At 42.4% G+C, this 21,928-nt stretch overlaps 1 protein-coding gene across 2 annotated transcripts in view; it reads right to left on the reverse strand.

Annotated features, from left to right (window-relative positions):
- Nucleotides 1–15,224: 15,224 nt before the first annotated feature.
- The window catches only part of LOC116315650 (Na(+)/H(+) exchange regulatory cofactor NHE-RF2), a 37,516-nt gene continuing 30,812 nt past the window's right edge, over nucleotides 15,225–21,928 (reverse strand). The window contains exons 4-6 of one of the 2 annotated variants that reach the window (XM_031733998.2): nucleotides 19,889–20,042; nucleotides 18,351–18,475; nucleotides 15,225–18,250 (exon numbers count right to left, since the gene is read on the reverse strand). In XM_031733998.2, the coding sequence (XP_031589858.1) occupies nucleotides 18,086–18,250; nucleotides 18,351–18,475; nucleotides 19,889–20,042 (444 nt within the window). In that variant the 3' untranslated portion in view covers nucleotides 15,225–18,085. The remainder of the gene's footprint in view (nucleotides 18,251–18,350; nucleotides 18,476–19,888; nucleotides 20,043–21,928) is intronic. The other variant, XM_031733999.2, reaches the window with a different exon arrangement.

A 21,928-nucleotide genomic window follows, 5' to 3' on the forward strand; every position in this document is an offset into this window, starting at 1 on the left:
TATGTTTCCACTGATTTTCACAGGGGGCAGATGAAGCTGTTTCCAGCCACAGCTTCATTTTTCTCTGTAAATGCTATAAGTTCAAGACATGAAGTCACAAGGGTTACAGTTACATGTTAATTCCCTTCTTACGGTGTAGATTTGCCACGTCTGCTTTCCATAATTGCTATCTTGTCTGTTGCGCCTATTAAACTCACTCCTGGGAAGAAAAGGCGGAAAAGCCTAAAAATGGTTAAATGACGAGGAGCGAGCAGCTGACACATCAAAAGAAAAAAAAACATCTCCAGAATCAAGTCTGCATTTTTTTTATCCGCCAGAAAATCAACCACAGGATCAACAAAACTGCAGTTGAAATTGCAAAGCCCGCCAACTAAAACACAACGCAGCACCACACCTTAACTTGCTTGCTACCAGACAGGGTCTGTCTGAGTATGTGTGCGCATGTGATTGTATTTGTTTCATGTTACGTGCGAGGGTGTAATCATTGCTGAGGCTGTGACATTTAGTGACATTCAAACAAGAGCCCGGGCCTCTACTATGGGCCTTCTATGTTACAGTTTTCCCAAATTAAAGGCGACCGTTCATTGGCTGGCCTGGAATCAATGGAACGCGCCACATGTGGGACATTAGTCTGAGAATTAAAAAAGAAGTATTTCCAGCTCCTTTTTTTTTTTTAAAGAGAAAAGCTCAAAGTCTCTTTGGGCTGTAAAGCTAGCCTCAGCAGTGAAGAGCCCAGCCCAAGCCCGTGGTCTACTCCCTGTAGCCCAGTGCGTGTAATCCTATCCTCAGCCTGATTCATTGCCAAACACCCTTACCACCACCACCAGCCCTGTACTTAGAGTACAGCTGCCCTGCTGCCACTGAACCACACATGCACAAGTGGATGCTGAAGCTGCACACACACACACACACACACACTTTTATTCCACTACGCCACGGTTTCCTGAGCCTGGGCCCATTCCTACAGATTGCTGCCGGGCACACCCACCCACTCAAACCACCCCACCAAAGCCCAGGCTTGAGGGTTAGATCCCCACATTCTCCTGCTCCTCCTCTCATCCTTTCTCACCATCCATCCATCACCCCATTTTACCACCTTCTCAAAGCAGACGGCAAAATAACAACACATTTGACCCGTGCCTTCTCTTTCCCATGTCATTTGGCATGGAGGTTATCTGAAGTCACAACCAGACGCATACGGAGCAAAGAGATAGACGCCACTGTCGAGGCTAAATTAATACCTCCTTATCTTATCCTTCTTCTATAGGTCAACCTCACGTTTACCTCCTTCAAATCCATTTTTGCCTTCCGCTACTGAGTTTGGTCTATACCAACACCCCCGACCCCCCCAACACACTCACACACACACACACACACCAGTCAGGACGGCAAACAGGAAGACAGAGACAGCCAGCCCTGAAATGCAGCTCAAAGTGGGTTAGCTACAGTAGCCACTGGATTCCCTTCCTTTCATGGAGGTTTGGGAGCTCGCAGACTTACAGGGCCCCTGAACAATGAGAGGAATGTTTGAGCGGCTCCGGCCTTACTTCAACACTGCCATTACGCCTCTCAGGCTGCTTTTCTATAACTTTTTATGACCTCACTTAGTGCTCCGCGCTGCCAGCAACACCCCAAGGAGAGGCACACAGACCGACAGACATGACGACAGGCAGATGACACACATGGGCAGACAGATGACAAACATACTGTATAAGCAGAAAGCTGTATGGAAACAGGTGGAGGCGAAACAATTATGCCTGAAATCACTCAGACGGGGGGGTGGTACATAACCTTTAAATTAACAAGCAAGATAGGCAGCAAGGAATGAAACCATCCCATTCAATGGCACTGTATTCATCTGACCTTTGTAATGGAGCCGGTCCACAGTGGCAGACCTCATAACGGGGCAATATTCCAGTGCCAACAACACAGTACATTTGAACAGCAGGCAGACTTTTACTCCGACTCTGTGTGAACGTCCCGTCCTGATCAACAGGTTGCAGGAACTGCTGAATTGCCCCTCTGTGGAAGACCAGAGGTTCAAGACCAAAAAAAAAAAAGGTCAGAGGAAGGTACACAGTGTTCATGGATCATAAAGTCATAAAAGTAATAATCATGTCCTGTGAAGAGGCAAACCCACTGCTGTACCTACCTGAGACAACAGATTTTACTCCTTTTCCTCTCCCTCTTGTTCTTCACGGTCTTCAATGTCACACTCTAAAAGTTGACCTTCACAGTCCCCATCCCATCTCCCGTCTCTCTCGCAGCTTCTCCGCGTCTCCCACTCTTTGTCCTTTTTTCCTTGTCAGTCCGTTCCTCCTTCGGCCGTGCAGACAGGAGTGTGTGTGTGAACGCGAGTGTGTCTGGGAGCCAGACGGGGTGAGAGTAAGCAAGTAGGCGGGCCCAGCCTAGCAGAGGGGATTCCTTTATGACGATGTCAGAGGAGAGGAACACTCCCCTTCTCTCTCTCTCCTCTCCTCTCCTCCCCCCTTTGCCTCCCTACCTCTCCTCCCCTGTGCATGGCCGAAGCTGCTGGTAGAACACAGGAAAGGGGGCAGGGAGATAATTGGCTGCACAGCTGCTAATAAATGAGCAAGGGCTGTTTGAGTCAGTAGCAGACAGGAAGAAGCTAAATGTACACTGAGGCGAGTTTGCAACTTTTGCCCTTTTATGTCAATTTAGGAAAAAAGAATGCCTGTCTATAGTCATCCTCATATAAGCAGAAATTAACCATATTAACCAAAAAAAGAGAAATGAAATATAAAGAAATATAAGAAAGTTAAAAGTGACATTAATGAGGTTAGACACACTTGTTAAAAAGTCTTTAAACTGAGTGTTTAAATGTCAGATCAAAGCCGTACATGTTGTGGATTTCAGATCAGAGACGTCAACGCTGAAAAAGTGTCTGTTGAGGTCATAAAACTATTAACCCCGAGGCTTTAAACAGATTTTATGGAGGATCACAGCAATCTTAGCACGGGCAAAATATGGCTGATATTTTTCCCTCCCCTACACGCTCCATTTGGTACATAAAGATCAAACTGAGAGAGATCTTTGGATCAGCAATTACGACACGTCAGATAATCAATAAGGCATTGAAAAACGACTTAAATCACTCATGTTGGCTTACAATCATTTTAAAATCATTGTCTTTGCAACTTTTGGGTCTTTGGAAATGTTTGATTTTCATCTCCACCTGTCAAGCGTAGGACCCCCACCCCACCCAACCACCCATCCAGGCAACATTGGGGCAGTAACATGAGCTTCTGAGAGGGGCTATTAGAAGCTTTACAACTTCCCCTGAAGCCTGTGGGTGTGTGTGCGTGAGAGTAGCAAAGTCCTGTACAGAGAGCCACTCCCCTGTGCGAGATCAGACGTCACACATTCCACACACACATACGCGTCTCTAGGCAACGCATACACTCAAGCTTAGCGAAATGACTGTGCCAGTAAGACACGTGACCGCCTGCGACACATCGTTTATCTTCGGATGGGATAATGTTTTGTTTGCGGACCTCAGTTTCTATGTTGTCTTCGTAAGGGGATTTACAGCTTTGCACAAGAGCCAAAAGGTTTTAATGAGGGCCTTAACTTTTGATTGATAGCTATCAAAGATTACATACGGGTATGTGTAAACTTGTGTTGATGATGATGGAGCTCTATCTTCTTCTTCTCCTCCTCTTTTTTTCCTGCTCTTCTTATAAAATGATGACCTGTTCGCGTCAAGCAAGGAAAAAAAAATGGCCTCTGTGAGGTGGTGAACTGCGAGATGAATATTGTTAACGTGCTCTTTTAAGCGATGAGTTTCATCTTTATTTTGTGGTCTAACCCACTATGCGTGCCGTGCACACTCCTCTCTTGCTTTGCCTCACAGGCACAGCAATGAGCGTTGCTGCACGCTAACCAAATACTGTAATGACTGAGATAACACAGAATTGAAACAGAGATGTGTCCGCTCTTAAGTTCAGGCTGGTAGCACTTCTTTCAGTCTGTCTAAAATATGAACAGAACAGAGGAAGGATATGAAACCGATGCCCTCTCACAGCTTCTCAACTCATGCCAATTTATTGAGAGCACTCTGGTGCGTAACGTTCTCGAGCTTTTCCTGCTGACGGTGAAGATTGTGGTATTTGGAAAACGATGCCTCTTCTCCACCCCAAGGCCATACTGTGTACTTTATGGTTCTGGGAAATGTAATCCAACATTTGTACATGTTTGCATATGTCTATATTTCAACATATCACTCCATTTTCGAAAGATAACTGTGGCCGAGGTGGTGTGAATTCCCATTTCTGTTTTTCGTACAGTTGGAGATTACATGTTGCAAAAAAAAAAAAGAGGAAAAAGCTAACTTCGCTGTGGCCTGCAGAAATCCTGCGAGGGTTGTGGGCGCTTCTGTGGAGTCATGGTTGAGCTGTGTCATTTTTAGTTATAGTAGTCACCGAATAGTAGTTCATTGAAAAATATTCTCCACACTTTGGTCTGCTTTGGTGTCCCAGCTCAGGGTACAGGGACTCAAAACATGTATTTCTGTGTGTGTTCTTGGACGGCTTGTGTGTTTTTCATATTTTTTGGCGCATTCAGTATGCCTCTATAAAAATCTCTCTTTTTTTTTAATGTGGATGAACAGTGTGTACTTGTGTTTATGGGTCACAGCGGACGTTCAGCTGAGCGATCATCTTCACCGGTGAGTCAGACGACAGTAAGCGACTCTAATCTGGGCCGCGGGGTCTGGGAAAAAGAAAAAAAAATCAACATCCATTTGGTTGTCATGGTGAGTTAGATCCAATTATGCAACAGGCAGCGGAAAATGGTTTTGGAGAGAGACAGAAATTCGGAAGACTTGGGAGAAAAAGTCGCTTGCCGTGCCAGCTGATCTGAGAGGTATCAGCGTTACCCTTATTTAACCAGACACATTGGCTAAGGGCACATTCCTGTGAACAGCAGCAGGTTCTGCAGAGAGAGGCACAACTTGCTGGGCATAGATACGCATTCACAGATTTGTTGTTTTAAAACTATTCTTCTGTTCTTGGAAACTGGGCCCTGCAAATGCTTTTCCCAAGGACAGCACAACCTTGACTTTATTGCCTTTGCATGTCAAGAGCCAGCACAAGCATTTGAAACAATCCATCCTCCCTTCACTACATGAAATAATACTTTTCTTGAGTCCTTTTTAAATCTGCCAAAACAAGGCTGTCGTCAATTATAAGGCAAACGACTTTCTGCCCCCTGAATAGAGATTATAAGAAGATCATATTGATATACTTTACCATAGTGATCAGCCTCTTCCAGACATTGCTTGTTGCAACAAACATTGCAATCTGATGACTGATTTTAATGATTAGTGTGCCCAACACTAAATGTAACTCAGCCTACCTCAATGGTGCCAAAAACCCCCGGCCTTTTAAATCAGTCGCTCTACCCTTGTTTTTGTTACTGCAGAACAAATAACACTGCAATGTTGCATTAAGATTTTCAAGAAAATTTTACTCCAATATAAATGAGTGCATCTGTAAAACCAAATTGCATCAAGTGTTTTCTGTTAGTAATCATAGCTTTGTCCTTTCTCCTGTATGTCCTTCAATCCTCAGTCTACCTCTTCTTCTTCTCTAACACTGCTCAGCTTGAAGAAAAGTTGTGGCGATAAAGATGAGTGGTAACGCGAGCTAGCTGCTGGCACAGTTTTCCACAGCAGCTTTCTTTAAAACAGTGCCAACATTACTAGTAGTAGAAGAGCAATGACGGCAAGCTCTCTCTCTCTCATGGAGCTCAGACTTTAGCCTGCTAACATGCTCTCAAACAGCATAAACACAAATATTAGACGTGCCAAACATCTGCAAATTATCACTTGTGAGCATGGTAGTGTGCTACCATTAGCAATTAAGTTAACAAGCAGAAAGGAGAAGCGGGTACTGTGAAGTAAGACTGCACCCACTCACTGAAAAAAACCCCAACAAAAAAGGTTTCTTTACCTTCCAAAGCTGTACCAAATCACTTGTCTTGATGCTTACATTTGCTTTGTTGCTATATTCCCATTGCAAATACGGCTAGCATTAACCCCGTGGTGTATGAATAACTTTCACAACGCTGAGTGTGGAAAACTGGTGGCTGTAGGTACACCCACCTGCACCTTTCACTACAATAATGAGTAGATGTGCCTCCCACTTTACAGTTAAAGCAATTATTACCTTTACTGTGTGCATGTGTCAGCACAACAACAACACAGCTGGCTGTTGATTGGCTACTTCTGGCTCATGCAGGTAATAAAAATGATAGTTGTTTTGCAGCTCCGTGCTGGATTTTTACATCTGCGGTACTGCATGTAAGTGCGCAAACATCTGTATCTGAATTATACAAGGACTGTGATTTTTCGAGTCGAAGAGGAGTACACAGCGGAGCGCTTTCCCCTTGCAGAGGTTAAGGGAGCGTGCACTTCAAAGGCTGTTTTTAACATTTTTCCTTTCACGTCAATAAAACAGTCTGGTACACTGTGAAATGCGTATAAATAGATATATTGCTTGGATCTGCAGCAGTATTGGCGTAGTTGCTAGAGAACCAGCAACCCGTCAGGTGATAGGTGGCCTCCTTAATCAACCTGTCAACTCTTTTTTTGCTCTCATCATCATCATCATCATCATCTCCACCCTGAATTAGCGCCATCATGCATTTTCCTCCCATTCCTAGCCTCCCCCACATCCAACCCTGACCCAGTCCTGGGACATTTGAGGTCATAGCTTTTCTACACCTCATCCATGCTGGACCAATTCCCTGGAAACTGGTCCAGTACTCGGTCATAAAGTCCATGAACACACCAGCACATCTAAGCTGAGCTCAAAACAGCCAGTTAAGAGGCTCCGAATGGATCCACTTGACTTTGACTGGTCTGTCCTGATTTTCTCTTTCCTATGCTCTCTCTGTCTCTCTCTCTCTCCCTACTACCTCTCTGGTATTTATGTATTGGTAGTTGCCCTGGAGACAGGACACACAAACACTGTGGCGGTAGACAGGAAGTGCTGTGGAACCACAATGGCGTCACTGCGGCTCTGCGCTCGCTCTCCTCTCCTTTCCTCCTCTCTCTCCCTCTGTCTGCCTCAGCCAGCATGCATGCTATTATCCTTAGCAGAGCTATACACAGAGACCACACTTCTCTTTCTCTCCCTTCTCTCTCATTTCTCTCATTATTATTAGCATTGCTTTTTCAGCTGTCTCCCGCTCTCCCTTCAACTTTATACCACATTAGCTACCTCAGTATTTGGAAAATTGCTGTCTGATTTGCGGTGTCTGGTATGCCTTGGTGTTAGTTGATGTGCTGAAAAGCTGTTGGGCATCGGCTGTTTTAAATATCTCGACCTGCCCGACTACAGGCAGGCAGGCAGGCAGGTCGAGAAACTTACTCCCGTGCTTTAAAAAACTGGGTCAAGAATGTGTGTGTTTACTGTGTGTTTTGGAGCTTGTGAGAGGACTCCAGGACGTGCGGGTTCAAGAGTGAAAAACATAAGTGTACAGCTGAAAGCGACTTACGGAGGCGGTGGCCTGCTTGTGTACTGTAAAGCGTTTCGTATACGGTGAAGAGGCAGATATGAGAAGGGCAGTGGCACAGAGAGGACAAAAGGAATGTGTGTGGTCTTATTGCAGACTCTTACATCAGGCAGGCCTTAGTGTACAGTGCACATCCCTCCTGTTCTCCCTCTGTCTTTTTTACACACCCTGCCTCTAAATATACTCCTCTGGAAAAACCCCTTGAGAAGATACCGCCCTCTTCCACTCAGTGTGCTAAAAATACCCTGCCAAGACCACCTTTACAACCCCCCTGCCTTCTATGCTTGCCTTTCTTTTGGCCCTCGCTCCCCCCCTTCGACTGCTGCTGTCCCTCTTGCTCGTTGACGTCTCTGTACTCAACACCAGTTCATTAACTTACCTAACTTTCTTGTGTGATGTGATTTCTTTTTGCCCCTTTCTCCTGTTCTCTCTACTGCCCCATACTTTCTTGTGTGGCCCCCTTTCTGATAGACATCCATCCATCCATGCACCCAGCCAACCCCTCTGGGTTCAGCTTCTGGTGTCAAAACTCAGTCAACAGTTGAATTCCCAGGACACATAAACAGAGAAGAAGAAAGAGGTGGATTTTATTGAAGTGAGCTCATAGCATGGGAGTGAGCGACAGAGCAAAACAAGTTGAAGGGAGAAGGAAAGATTAAAAGCAGATATGCTTGAATGACCTATTTGTCGGTGGGGCCATGAAGATGGAAAACAATATTAGTGCTGGCCACAGCCACAATCATAGCTTTTGTTTCATTTATGGTTAAAACACCATAAAGCATAGACAGAGGAAGAAATTGATAAAAAACCCAAAGAAACTGAAACTGTTGTATTAGATGTGCCCTAAAACTATTCAATTCAGCTTAATTTATATTGCACCAAATCACAACAGCAATCACCTGAAGGCGTTTTAAATAGGGATGGGTACCAGTATCGGCATAAACGTAGTAACCAGACCGAAAAGCAGCGCACATTTCGGTGCTTTATTTCGGTGCTTTTTTTTCCCCTGAGATGTCATACACTTTGGATTCTAGCCAATCATTTTACCTTTCCAAGGATAGTAGGCGGGCCCAGGTACGTACGTTCTTTTAGAGCAGAGCTACAGATTAAAAATGCCCAAGGCGAAGCGGTCAAAAGTCTGGCTGTACTTCACAGCAAAAGATGCAAACTCAGCAGCCTGCAACAAGTGCTTTAAGGTGATACTGTGCAAAGGAGGTAACTCTTCGAATCTGATGAAACACCTGGCGATAATTTTTTATCATAGCGCTTTTTTAAAAGCCGAGAAATCCACTGTATTTGATAGCTTGCTGCAAGACCTCACACCGTTTCACATCTACTGCGGGTGTGGTGCCTGTTTTCAGTTAGCAGCATCCTCCAAGAACCCAAAGAGTAGAGTCCTGGCCCCTAGCCCTGTCAGCGTAGCAGAAATGATGACGGATGATGACGGCAGCAGCAGCCGTTCTTCTCTGCGTGAGTAGCTTCATGTTGTTCGTGTGTAATTTATGTTGAGTAGGCTAACCACATTATTACATTAATGCACGTAAGGTGAACTAGCACACACCGTCGTAGTTACATGCGGCTGTCTTCTTGTTTGATAGAGTGATACCATATATGCCCTATAGCTGCAGAAAAGGCTAACATTGTTATCTTTCTACAAAAAAACCCAGCTAAACATGAGAGGTTTTAGGACAAAGTTTGTGTTTTCCATTGTTTATGCACCGGTTCCAACCAAAGGACGTATGTTGTATCAACAGAAAAGGCTAACTTGGTTATCATTTTGCAGAAAAAAAGAGACTGCTAAAAATAAAAACACAAGAGGTTTTTGGACAAAGTTTGTGTTCTCCATTCTTTAAGCACCGGTTCGAGCACTGTTTAAGCACCGGCACCATTTCAAAAGTACCGGTATCAGATAAAACCTAAACGATACCCATACCTAGTTTTAAAGGCCCTACAATAATACAGAGAAAAACCCAAACTTCAAAATACCCCCTATGAGTAAGCACTTGGGAACAGTGGGAAAGAAAAACTTTTAACAGGAAGAAAGAAACCTCTGGCAGAACCAGGCTCAGGGAAGGGCAGCCATCTGCCGTGACCGGTTGGGCAGTGAGGGCAGGGAAACGGCATAAGACAAGCTGTGGAAGAGAGCCAGAGATTAATAATAACTAATGATTAAATTCAGAGTGGTTTATAAAAAGACATAGAGTTGAAAGAGGTGAGTGATAAAGAAACACTGAATCATGGGAAGCCCCCAGCAGCCTAGGACTATTGCACCGTAACTAAGGGAGGATTCAGTGTCACACGATCCAGCTGTAACTATATGCTTTTTCAAAAAGGAACGTTTTAAGCCCAATTTTAAAAGCAGAGAGGGTTTCTGGCTCCAGAATACAAACTAGGCGCTGGTTCCACAGAACAAGGCCCTGAAAACTGAAGGCTCTTTCTCTCATTCTACGTTTAAAATACTCTAGGAACCACAAATAAGTCAGCAGAGTGAGAACGAAATGCTATAATCGGGTTATAACATCCTATGAGTCATTTTATTTGATTTCATGATTTCTTGTTTGATTAAGTCAGCTCGATCGCGTGAATATTAGCTGACAAAAACATAGACTGATAGCCTGTGAAACCAAGAGGTGACCTTTGCGCAGCATCAGAAGAGAAACCAGGGCCCCAAAAATTCACAGGGGAATTTCTGCGACTCTTACTTTGAATGTGACTACCAGAACTTTAATCAACCGTTAGCAGGACAAGCCGCCACAGAGACGTGATTGAGAAAATTTAAGACAGAAATAATGAAACGCCCACTGTGGCTGCAAAAAGGAGGAAGCCGAAACTGCTTCAAGTCAGGAATAATTATAGAGAATAAAGTAAACCTGTGAACCTTCCTCATGGATGTGCTGTTCCTTCTCTGTATGAGGAACTGATGAAATGTGGCGTACTGTATGTGTAACACATAATTTTTCAGCGCAGGAGAGAGGAAGCCTGTCTGTAGCAACGGGGTTGTTTCTGTTCCTCTGTTCAACCGTTGACATCATCTGGAGTGACACACACGGGCCGAGTGGCTTCCTCCGTCTCATTAATCACTTGCGCGTTAACAGGCGCACACATTCTCCCCAAGTCCTGCGCCCTTTCACAGCTCCACAACACATTTTACCCTCCCTCGTTAGCTCCCAGATACCCTGCCCACTCAGCAGTGACCTCTGACCCCCCACCCCTTCTCCAAGTACAGCACTTACATTTTACGTTCTAGGCTTGTACTCACACTATATTGCCAAAAATATTCCCCCACCTATTAAAATCATTGAATTTAGGTGTTTCAGTCACTTCCGTGGCTGTCTGAGTGCATTGTGCAAAGTGTAAAGCTTCGTTGAGGGATGTTTTTCAGGAGGTGGGCTCAGACCCTTAGTTCCAGTGAAAAGAACCTTTAATGCTCCAGCATACCAAGACATTTTTGAACAATTTCATGCTCACAACTTTGTGGGAACAGTTTGGGGATGGCCCCTTCTTCTTCCAACATAACTCCGCACCAATGCACAAAGCAAGCTCCGTAAAAACATGGATGAGCGAGTCTGGTGTAGAACTTGACTGGCCTGCACAGAGTCCTGACCTCAACCCAAAAGAACACCTTTGGGTTGAATTAGAGCTGAGTCGATGAGCCAGCATCAGTGTCTGAACTCACAAATGTGCTTCTGAAAGAATGGTGAAAAATTCCCATAAACACACTTCTTAAAATTGTTGAAAGCCTTCCCAGAAGAGTTGAAGCGGTTATAGCTCCAAAGGGATGGCTGAAATCATATTAAACCCTATGAATACAGAATGGGATGTCACTTAAGCTCATATGCGTGTGAAGGCAGATGAGTGAATACTTTTGACAATATTGTGTACATTGTCAAACTGGGAAAAAAAGCTGAACAAACTCATGGCCGTTGGAGGACAGTTGAAATATCTAGTGCCTTATCTCTGCTCATATAAAGCTGACAAGACAGGTCATCAACACGGGCTCTGATAGAGTGCTTTGAGCTGAACTTCAGTCAAAGACTAGAGCAGAGAGAAAGAAGGGAAAAGTTGCATTTTTTTCCCTCCTTTCACCCGGTTTGTTTTAAAGAGTTTAAATGATCACACATGTTCCGTTTAAATACTACTAAATGCAGTCATTCATTCACTATTTACACAAAAGCTCCAGTAGTATATCATACCATTAAAAGTCACTGAACTGAACTGAGAGGACAAAACCCCCCCCAGAAAAAAAGCCCGTGAGTGGAAGATGGTAGTCAGCTTTGTGAAGCAGCTAGATCTTCCAGTGTGTGAACGTTTATGACAGCTTATAAACACGCGCACACATCAGTGCAGAAAGAAGGAAAAAAAGAGATCTGTGTGCGTTTGTGTGCGGTGGTCTACTTTCTGCTACTCAGCAGGGGTCAATAGCAGTCAAAACACACATTTTAAACGGGGGTGAGCCACGCTCTGGTACTGCCTACACAAACACCTTCTTTGTGTAAATAATTTTTAGTCATGTTTACCACCCAAAGGACCGTACCGCTATAAAAAATCGCAACAGGCCGTGGGAACGTCGACTGGTCGCAGAGGACAGATGATGATGAAACACGGGCTTAATCACTCATTTTCATTACATGACGAGATCTGAAGTCAAAAGAGTCAGCTTTGCTAACCTTGTCGCTTTTTCCAGTTTGTTAGGGTAAAAAAAAAAGAGTTGTAAAGTGTACATTGACCTGCAGATTATGCAAAGTTTGCTGTGCATAACCAGGTGGCCTTCCTCGGTGTGTAGCCGCGAGACAATAAATAGGTGGTTTAGCAAGTTAAGCCAAGGTGTGCACAAACTGGGTGTGTCTGTATGTGTGTTTCCGCTGCCTCCGCCCATGTGAAGGGTGCTCTGGGGAGAGGTTATGTGCCTGCAGCTCATGCCCTTTGGCTTTTATTTATTTATTTTTTTGCTTCTCTCCACTTTTGGTCCACTCTTCTATCCTAGTTCTCCTCGTATTTTCTTCATTTACCTGGCCTGCTTGTAGCTTTTTAAAATTTTTTTTATTTCCTTCCTCTCGATTATTTCTGGATTTGAGCAATTTATCCGTCTCGTTCCCCTCTCTTTTTTCTTTTCTTTTCTTTTTTTTCTGCCTTCTCGGTCTCCTTCTCTGTGCATGTAGCTGTCCTTATTTGGCTTCTCTCTGAGTGAGTGGGAGCGTATGAATGTGACTGTGTGTGTGTGTTTCCTCCTGACTGTGACTCACTGCTTGTCTGACTCACGAGCGCTAACAAAAACACAGTTGCCATGGGAACGCACCCCTCCACCCCTCCCCTCCATCTCTCTCTCTGTGCACCTCCCTGTCAGTCTCTGGTTTCTCTCTCTCCTTGCAGGCATCCCGGGCAGCCCTGGCACTGTGAAATGGTTGGCATAGTTGGGTGGGATGATGGTGGCGCTAAGGTGCATGCAAACAAAATCAAAGGACACACACACACAGCCTGAACAGAATATAAACTAAGGCTGGAAAAGAGCAGGCTGCAAATAGGTGAAAATAACTGTTTACACTGAGGTATTACAGTGCAGGAGAACAGAAAACTAGGGTGCAAGACAGGCAATCATCTATCATCAGTAGTAGGTAAAAATGCTTGCATTGGCTAAACAGAAAGTGCCCACCTGTGGCTCTATTCTCTGCTTCTGTTCTCCTGCTTTTTTTTCTGCTGTCTTTTTTTTACTGTTCTGAAATTGCAGAGTGCTTTGAACGGCGCCTGTCCTTTGATGTGCTGGCGTCACTGCTCGGCCTTGCCATAACCTCCAGGGAGTTTGATAATGTGCCCACGTGTAGCACTGCCTTTTCACAAAGATCAGGTAGGGCACTGGATGTACTAACAGACTGAAGCAAGTAAGGTTTGGCCTACTTCCTGGATTCCTTAATCCTGGTTGTGCCCCCTAGTGGACTGCCTTTTATGTATTTTCTTTTTTTCACTATAAAGGGAATTTACACACACCCATAATAATATACAGTGACTGGACACTTAATTAGTGTTCAACTGCTAATGCAAATATCTAATTATATGGCAGCAAGTTAATGAATTTATATGTGTATACATAGTCAGGAGGAACTGCTGAGGTTCAAATTGAGCTTCAGAATGGAGAAGATAGGTGACTAAGTAACTTTGAATATCGGTACCAGACAGGTTTTCTGAGTAGATCAGAAACTGTTGATCTACTGGGATTTCCCAACACAAGCATCTCTAGGGTTTACAGAGAAGGGTGTAAATAAAAAACAGAAAATATCCAGTTCCCTGGATGAAAATACCTTGCTTATGTCATAGTTCATATCAAGCTGATAGGAAGGCAACAGTAACTGAAATAGCCACTCATCACAACTGATGTACACACAAGAGCATCTTTGAACGCACAACAGATGGGCTACAGCAGCAGAAGACCACACTAGGCGCCACTTTTGTCGGCCCAGAACAGGAAAGTCTGGAAAAATGGTGGCTGATGAGCCTCAAATTCTGCTGTGATTATAGAATTTGGCATAAACAGCATGAAAGCATGGATCCATCCTGCCTTGTAAAGTGGTTCAGGCTGCTGCTGGTGATATAATTGTGTGTGGGATATTTTCTTACAAAACTTTGAGTCTCTCAGTATCAATTGATCATCTTTTAAATGCCATGCTGCCATGTCAATCCCTTTAGGACCACAGTTTATCATCTTCTGATGGCTCCTTCCTGTGAGATAATGCTCCGTGTTATAAAGCTCAAGTCTCTAATTGGTTTCATGAACATGATAATGAGTTCACTGCATTTAAATGGTCTCCACAGTCACCAGATCTCAATAGAGCATCACTGGGATGTGGTGGAATGGTCGGATCTACATTACAGATGAGTAGCTCGCAAATTTGTGACGCTACCATGTTAAAAGGGACCAAAATCGCTGAGAAATGTTTCCAGCATCTTGTTGAATCTATGCTAAGAAGAATGAAGAGACTTCTGAAGGCAAAAGGGGATCCAACTCTGTACTACCAAGGTGTAACTAATGCAGTGGCTGTGACTGTTTATGTTGAAGTTTGAGTGTTGCATGTATTACCCAACTTTTTACATATAAAGCCAAGATTAGAGAAAAGCCAAATGTGATTTATATTAGTTTTGTTATTTCATATACACTTAATATTCTCATGTCCCTCCAGATTTATTTTGGGGGTCCAGACCTCCAGGTTCTGAAGCATTGCACTACCCTGAAAAAAAGCTATTTCTCAGTAATACAAAAAGTAGCTTATCATGAACCTGTGCTTTGCTTACGTGATGAAATAGTCATAGAAGAAGACTGTGGAATGAATGAAGATAGAGTGAAAAAAAATTACAGCCGAAGGTCGTTCTCTTCAAGGCAGACGATAGTGGTGCACACAAAAGCCTCAAATTCACCATGCACGCTGACATGTGCACGCAAGTGCACTTTTGACCTCAGTTTCACCTTTGTCAGTCCAAAAAGCTCAAAGCAGCTGGGTAGAGGAGAATTCTGACAACACGCTGAAACTGAAACCGTATGCCCACATAATCCTGGGCCATAGAGGGACGAGTAGCTTCAGGGGGAAAGAGAGGAATCAGGAGCAAATGAGAGATACTGTGACTATAAAAAAAAACCCAATAGAAAGAAGCAATGTTTCAGTGATACAACGTAGATCAAAACAAAGCTCAAATCCATCTTAGGGAGAGTGATGGAAACACCATTGTCACACTTTATTGAAAAAAATGCAACCTGCCACATATACCGTATTCTTTTACTGTACAAACATGAGCCGCAATAACAAGAGACTGCTTTGCTGATTGTCAGAACATACAGAGCGAGCCCTACAGCACACAGACAGACACTGAAGATGAATCACGACACTGTGTGGAAAGACTGTGGTTGTGAATGAGAACAGAAATCCACTTGCTGTCATACATTATATCAATATTGGTTGGATTATGGCATATATAACTCCTCTCCACACACATTGTGCACCCAACGTGTGTGAGCATGTGTATGACAGCTGTCCCTGTATGTGTAATAATCCCCAGTAAGCTCCATGGCTCCCACAGTCTCTTCCACTAGATCCTCCAGAGCATCTTTGACCTCAATGTGTGCTTCTCTGACACTCCCTACAACCTACAACACACCACACAAACCGCTCAAGCTGTAGGTGATAGATACCATGACTCCAACATACTGTCTTCTTGCAGTGGTCAAGCAGGGCTGTCACTTACAGAATACATACATACAGATATTTAGCTTCATATGCAATCTATACGAGTGTACTTGCATGGATCCTCTTATATTGAAAAGCTGAACATTAAATAGTTCAATGTTATGGTAAATACTCATACTTTTAGTTTTTGTATTGTGAGAGGATAGACGCCATTCTATTGTTTGTAAGTAAAATAGAAAGCTGTAGGGAGTAGCTGGCTAACTTAGCTTAGCACAAATACGTTAACAGCTAGCCTAGCGATGTGCAGTTAAAGAGAAAAAAAAGTGTTTTGGCTCTCATCTTTTGTCCAGTTTGTCTCAAAAGCTCATTAAAGAAAAATTATCATTAAAATAAACCACGCAAGTTAATTAGTGGGCTTTCTAGGTGAATTTTGTTCCTTCCAGACACAGTTGGGCTAAGCAAGTCCAAAGTACTTTTAGCTGTGGCTTTATATCTGGCCGAAAGCAGGTAAGTGTACGGAGTTGTGCAACAGTCTTGAGCCACCCTTCATTTCTTCATATTTTGTTTTCATAGAGCCAATTTTCTTGTAATTTTTCTCTCTTCTTTTGAAATTGGCCACTTTTTCAATCATTTTCAGTCCAGTCTTTGAAGCGTCTTTTTTTGTTAAGCACTTAAAACTGACCTATGACTCATTCAAGCTTAAAAAAAGGGATCTAACCCAAGGAATGAACCAATCTTGTATGTAGACATAACAGACAACTTAGCAAAGAACCAGTTTAAAATGATATCTTTAGACACTTTGTTACTTTCAACCTATCGAAAAAGAAAAGAAAAGAAAGAAATGACAAGAAAGCCATTAAAAGAATTCAGACTATGTTGAAGAATAAAGGTGGTCATACAAAATATTGACTTACAATCTCATCAGAATTTTTGCCTTACATACTGTATTTACAAGTATATTTGCACATGTTTTGTTATATATTTCCTATTTTCCTAGCAAAATGTAGAAAAAAATGAAAGGTGGCTCAGGAGTTTCTCTCAGCACTGTATGTCACAAAATATTGACCTTCCTTGAGCACAAATCAACTTGATAAACTTCCTGTTTACAAGAGAATACTATAGTTAATACTGACTGATTATTAGCACGTGGCCAACAATGACATTTTCCTTCCAAAGCTACTTATAAAATGATGCTGAGCTTCATACCTTCATATTTAACAACTTACCTTTGAATCAAAGTCCAACAAAACATAACAAGCTCATAAAGTGTAGGCCACTTCACATTAAATCTGAATAATGCTGTCTAATACAAATACATCTTCAAATTATCTAAAGTTTATTTTCTCCACTTCATCTGAATTATTTAATGTTTCTGGGACATTTTAAAATGATGAATGAAGTCTGGATAAACATCTATTCCGTTTAGTGCCAAAAGGGGTCTCTATTCATGGTGTAAGTTCGCCCCCTGCTGTACACATCGAGCCTTCAATAACAACAACAAAACTCATCCCTCGCACTATTTCCCCTGAGAAACTACCTCACTTTTCATGCCTATTATTTCCTTCAGTAAGACAATTAATAATAGTGGTGCCTCCCTTTGTTATGCATGTGTGCACTGGAGCACTTTGTAAATAGAGATTAGTGGTGATACACTTATTACGACTAATGGTTAAATAACAAGTAGGGGATTCTTAAATCAAAGTAATTGAAGTAAAGGTACAAATACATGTAGGATACACTATGCTCAACTATCATTTTCTTTATCAATGGTTACAATCAATGGGATCAATGGGCTGAAGGTGGAGGGTCTCAACTCTTTCACAGTGATCTTCTGTCAAACTTTGGGGCTTCTTATGACGTCTGTGGGACAAAATCCCCACATTATCCACAATCATTCATGTCACAGTGTCCTCAAAAGTCTCTCAAACGCAGTCCACGATGATGGGATACTGTTTAATCATAGTCGCTTATACTTTTTAAATATAAAAATAGCTGTCAAAAAGAGTCTCTAGGAGTAGGGAGAATGGGATCATCAAGTAAAGACAAAGGCAAATTTGTGAATATTTGACTGCACTTTCCCCAAGGACAGCAGTACATGTAAGGACAAAGTTCCCTTCTGAGCATTTGCAGTCACAAAGTCATATAACACTTCCTTTATGCTGGACTTGAACGAAAAGGAACTATTAAGTCACTTAAGAAGTAAAATCCTTCGAACAATTCTGTCACATTAAATCCCAGGATGAAAATATCTTCTGTTTTAAGGGTTATCTTGGTTCTTTGTCTAAGAAGAAGAGAATCTGTGTATCAAGTGGATAAGTCTCCCATTCAGGGATCTGCACAGAGCTCTCTCCTTTGTCGTGTCTTTAGAGCAGAATGTCTCAGAAATTGCTGAAGAGCTCATGCTTCTTCGTCCAGTCCATCTGCGGGGCCTTCCTCTTTTCTTTGGCATGGACCTTCATCTTTTCTTCTGCCGCCGTAGCGCTGAGACTCAGGCCCATCTCGGCAAAGGGGTCAGACAGCTGGCCACCTTCATCATCTGCCAGCTAGAAATGATGAGACAGACAGATGCAAACAAAGGTTTAGGGTAGAGGCTTTTATGTGGAGGTACAAAGCCCAAACATGTCACTGTGCACGAATGCTCACATCCACCTGCATGCTGTTGCCCTGGCTGCTGAGGTCAGAGTGCGTGGACCTGATGGACTGAGTGGTAGAGCTGCCATTGATCTGAGGACTGGGGGAGCCATTGGATATGGATGGACCGTCATAGTCTGCGAAAACATTCACATATGAAGAAAGTGTTTTCCAAGCCCACAGCTTATTTGACATAGTGCTTGTCTTTACTTTGTTTATTACTTGATGATAATTGTTCATCTAAAAAATGGGATCTCATTAGATGTTTTCTTCTAACTTTACATAGGAAGATACCCCAAATTATTTGTTTGTGTATGCTAGACTTTTAAGTCAGTGCTAAGCAGATGAACTGAACAAATTAAAGCCAAATTAGTCTGGCTGTAAAAAGCAGCGCTCCACTGCTACCACTCTTTTAAAGGTCTATAATGATCTTTTTATGGCGTTTTATGGATTTTACTTCAGTGCAGTTTTTAATACCATTAACCGTAACATTTTACTTTATAGGCTTAAGGTTTTAGCTGGTATCGCTGGCTCTGCGTTAGATTTAGATATTAGTATTTTTCTTTCTAAATACTTATTTTAGCTGGCACTCTTCAATCTGTTATTGAAATTTCTTATGAAATGTTTCTAGGTGATGACATTAAGCTGTATATGCCTTTTAAACCTCACCAGCTGGACAGGGTGCCTTCCCTAGTCCACTGTTTAACACAGATTAGTCATTAGCTCTCTACCAATTACTTTGTTTTAAATATCACCAAGACCAAGACCAATATCATAAAATATGCCAGGCTCAACAATTCTTCCCTGGGCTTTAACTTGGATGAAAAATCTTTGTCTCTATTCTGCCTTTATTGCCTTTTTCATTTAAAGAACATTTCTAAATTGCAACATATGGTCTCCTCAGGTGAACGGGAGAAAAATATTCATCCCTCTGTGCCATCGTGTTTAGATTACTGTAATGTCCTGTTTACATTCTTACACAAATCATCTCTTTCACCTCTCCAAGCAATACAAAATACTGTGGCCAGCCTGTTAAACATTCTAGTAAGCTCATATCACTCCCATTTTATCCTCTTTACATTCTTTACTCCCAAGAGATTTTAGGATTTGTTTTAATATTCTTATATTTACATACAGAATACAATGGCCAGGCTCCAGATTGTTTATGTCAGCTTCCTACAAATTGCACTGCTGCTTGCTGTCTTCATTCACAGGCTCTGAATTTGTTACTTTTACCTGTACGTGACTAAATAGACTAGGGGATGACAGAGCCTTTCAGCCTGTGGCACCAAAACCGTGGAACAATCGGTTACTATAAGTTGACTCTGTAGAGTCTTTTAAAAAGTACTTAAAGCTTTTTTGTTTAAACAGGCTACCTTTGTGACTGTCTTCTAACAAAGAAAAATGCTCTATCTAGTTTTTAAAAACTATAAACATCTTTTTTGGAAAAATGTTCACCAAAATAATGCAATAAAATATCTGCCATGTGTTTCCTCAACAGGGCTTGGAAATTCAAGCCCATCAAAAAGTCTGATGTAGCACAGTCCCACCTTTTACATGGCTGACTGTGGGGATCAATCCCCTCCTCTTGAAGTGCTCGTCTGTTTCTGGATCCACCACCAACAGCCAGGTCTCATCTCCCCCTTTTTTGATGAAGGCCACCACCTCTGCATGCCGCATGCCCTCGATGTTAACGCCATTAACCTGGAAAACACACACACACAAAAAGGAAGGTTGCTTTTGTTTAAAAGAATCAGGCTTTTACATGTAATTCTTTTTAACTGCTCCATCCAGGCTTATGACAGCTTTAAACTGAATTTCTTAATAGTTAGCTATACAGTGAATAGTACTCTGTATTTTGGACTGAACACCTGGTAACCTTCTGACCCGCTGAGTAAGTTGTTATTCATGCTGTTATGAAGACCTGTTTTGTAAACAGTTAATGCTCAGTCACAGTCCGAGTTACACGAGTAACTGTAACTATAACCAGCAACATGAAGTTATCTACACTCCCATGGAGTGTCTTTTGGGCAATCTGGGCAAATGGGATGGGAACACGGACGGTCTTCGTTACAATGTCGAGGTCCTTGTTCAACTTTGTCATCACTGTCCCATAAAAAAATACACACAGACATGGCATGTATAGTTTGAGGATTCAAGATTCCCTCAAAAGATGATTTTCCTCGATTTGACCCAGAATGGTGGATCTAAAAAAATCTAAAGAGATAAATTTGATGTATTTGATGTAATTTTGCATGTATTTGGGTCACTTTAGGAATAGTCATAAAATGTTAGCCTAAAGGAATGACATTTAGGGTATTTTGACTGCTGTGAAAATGTCAGTATTTAAGGGACAGTACAGTATATAAGTCTGTGCTACCTCATTCAAACAGCAGGGGGAGCCAAGCAGCCACAAACTAATTGCACAGAGTTTATTTTTCAGAGGGCCTGAAAAATGCAAAAATTCTACTATCTCTTGAATTTCTGCTACAGCGATTAAGCAAAGCTTTTTTCTTTACATCTGTTCGTGCGTGTGGCCGTGGATGCAGCGTGACGTAACGGTGTGGAAAGCACACATCCACATCTACTCTTGTGTGACGTCGCCCTTGCTTTCTACACTTCACTTGCATAGCACAACAGTCTGTTGTTGCCTCATCTTATCTAGATGCTGTGTTTTGAAAACTTTGAGTAGACCGTGGCTTCTCAAAAGGCAGCAGTCGCAACACGCCGAGTTAGTGTCGGTACACAATCAATTATTGATGGCTCTCCTTGGCTCTGGCTATAGTGCAAGTTTCAGGTGTCAGTGTCCTGAAGGGAAATTTGTGTAAGAATTCACTGCTTATGATAGAGGAGGATGGAAAATTTGAGCTTTAGAAACTAAAACTGTAGACAAAAAGGTACAATATGACAGACCAGGAAACAGAAAATGAAGGGAAGGGCAAAGAGAGTAGATGGAAGCGAAATGTAGAGAGAGCAGGATCAACAGATGGAAAAAATATGAACCTCTCTACATCAAAAATCACAAATGCAGGACTTATGTCAGCCAGAGGGACAGACAGACAGTTTGAATCCGAGAGAACAAACATCTTTGTATTTGGCCAAACAACAGGTGTTGTGTCATGTTTCACAGACTTCATTAACAGTCCATCCCACACAAGACAATACACTCTGTTCTTTGCCCACTGAGCTCATTAATAGAGGCTGTAGGAACCATGCAGAAGCTTATTTCTCATGGGATCTCATGGGACAAACCCTTGTGGGACCTCTTGATACTCTGACTGTGCGTTTCTGAGGTCCTGCCACCTGCAGTTCACGTTTTTCATGCTATTTGCACATGTGAGTCTAACCTTGGACTGATCGAAACAAACAATTTTAAATGCAGCCACACATCTGAGAATATGACGCATGTGATACTGTGAGTGACTTTTAACACTTCTGTCCACACAGAGTCCCAGGGGGGGATGCTGGACAAACAAACAAAGCATGAAAAGTGACTTAGATGAATGTTTGCGAGTATTTTGCCTCAGATTAATTCATGCTTGTAACAGATGCTAATGTAATTTACATAGAACAGCAATTTTTCAAGTTTA

This window comes from Oreochromis aureus, linkage group 4, assembly GCF_013358895.1.
Source record: "Oreochromis aureus strain Israel breed Guangdong linkage group 4, ZZ_aureus, whole genome shotgun sequence".
NCBI classification, from domain to species: domain Eukaryota; kingdom Metazoa; phylum Chordata; class Actinopteri; order Cichliformes; family Cichlidae; genus Oreochromis; species Oreochromis aureus.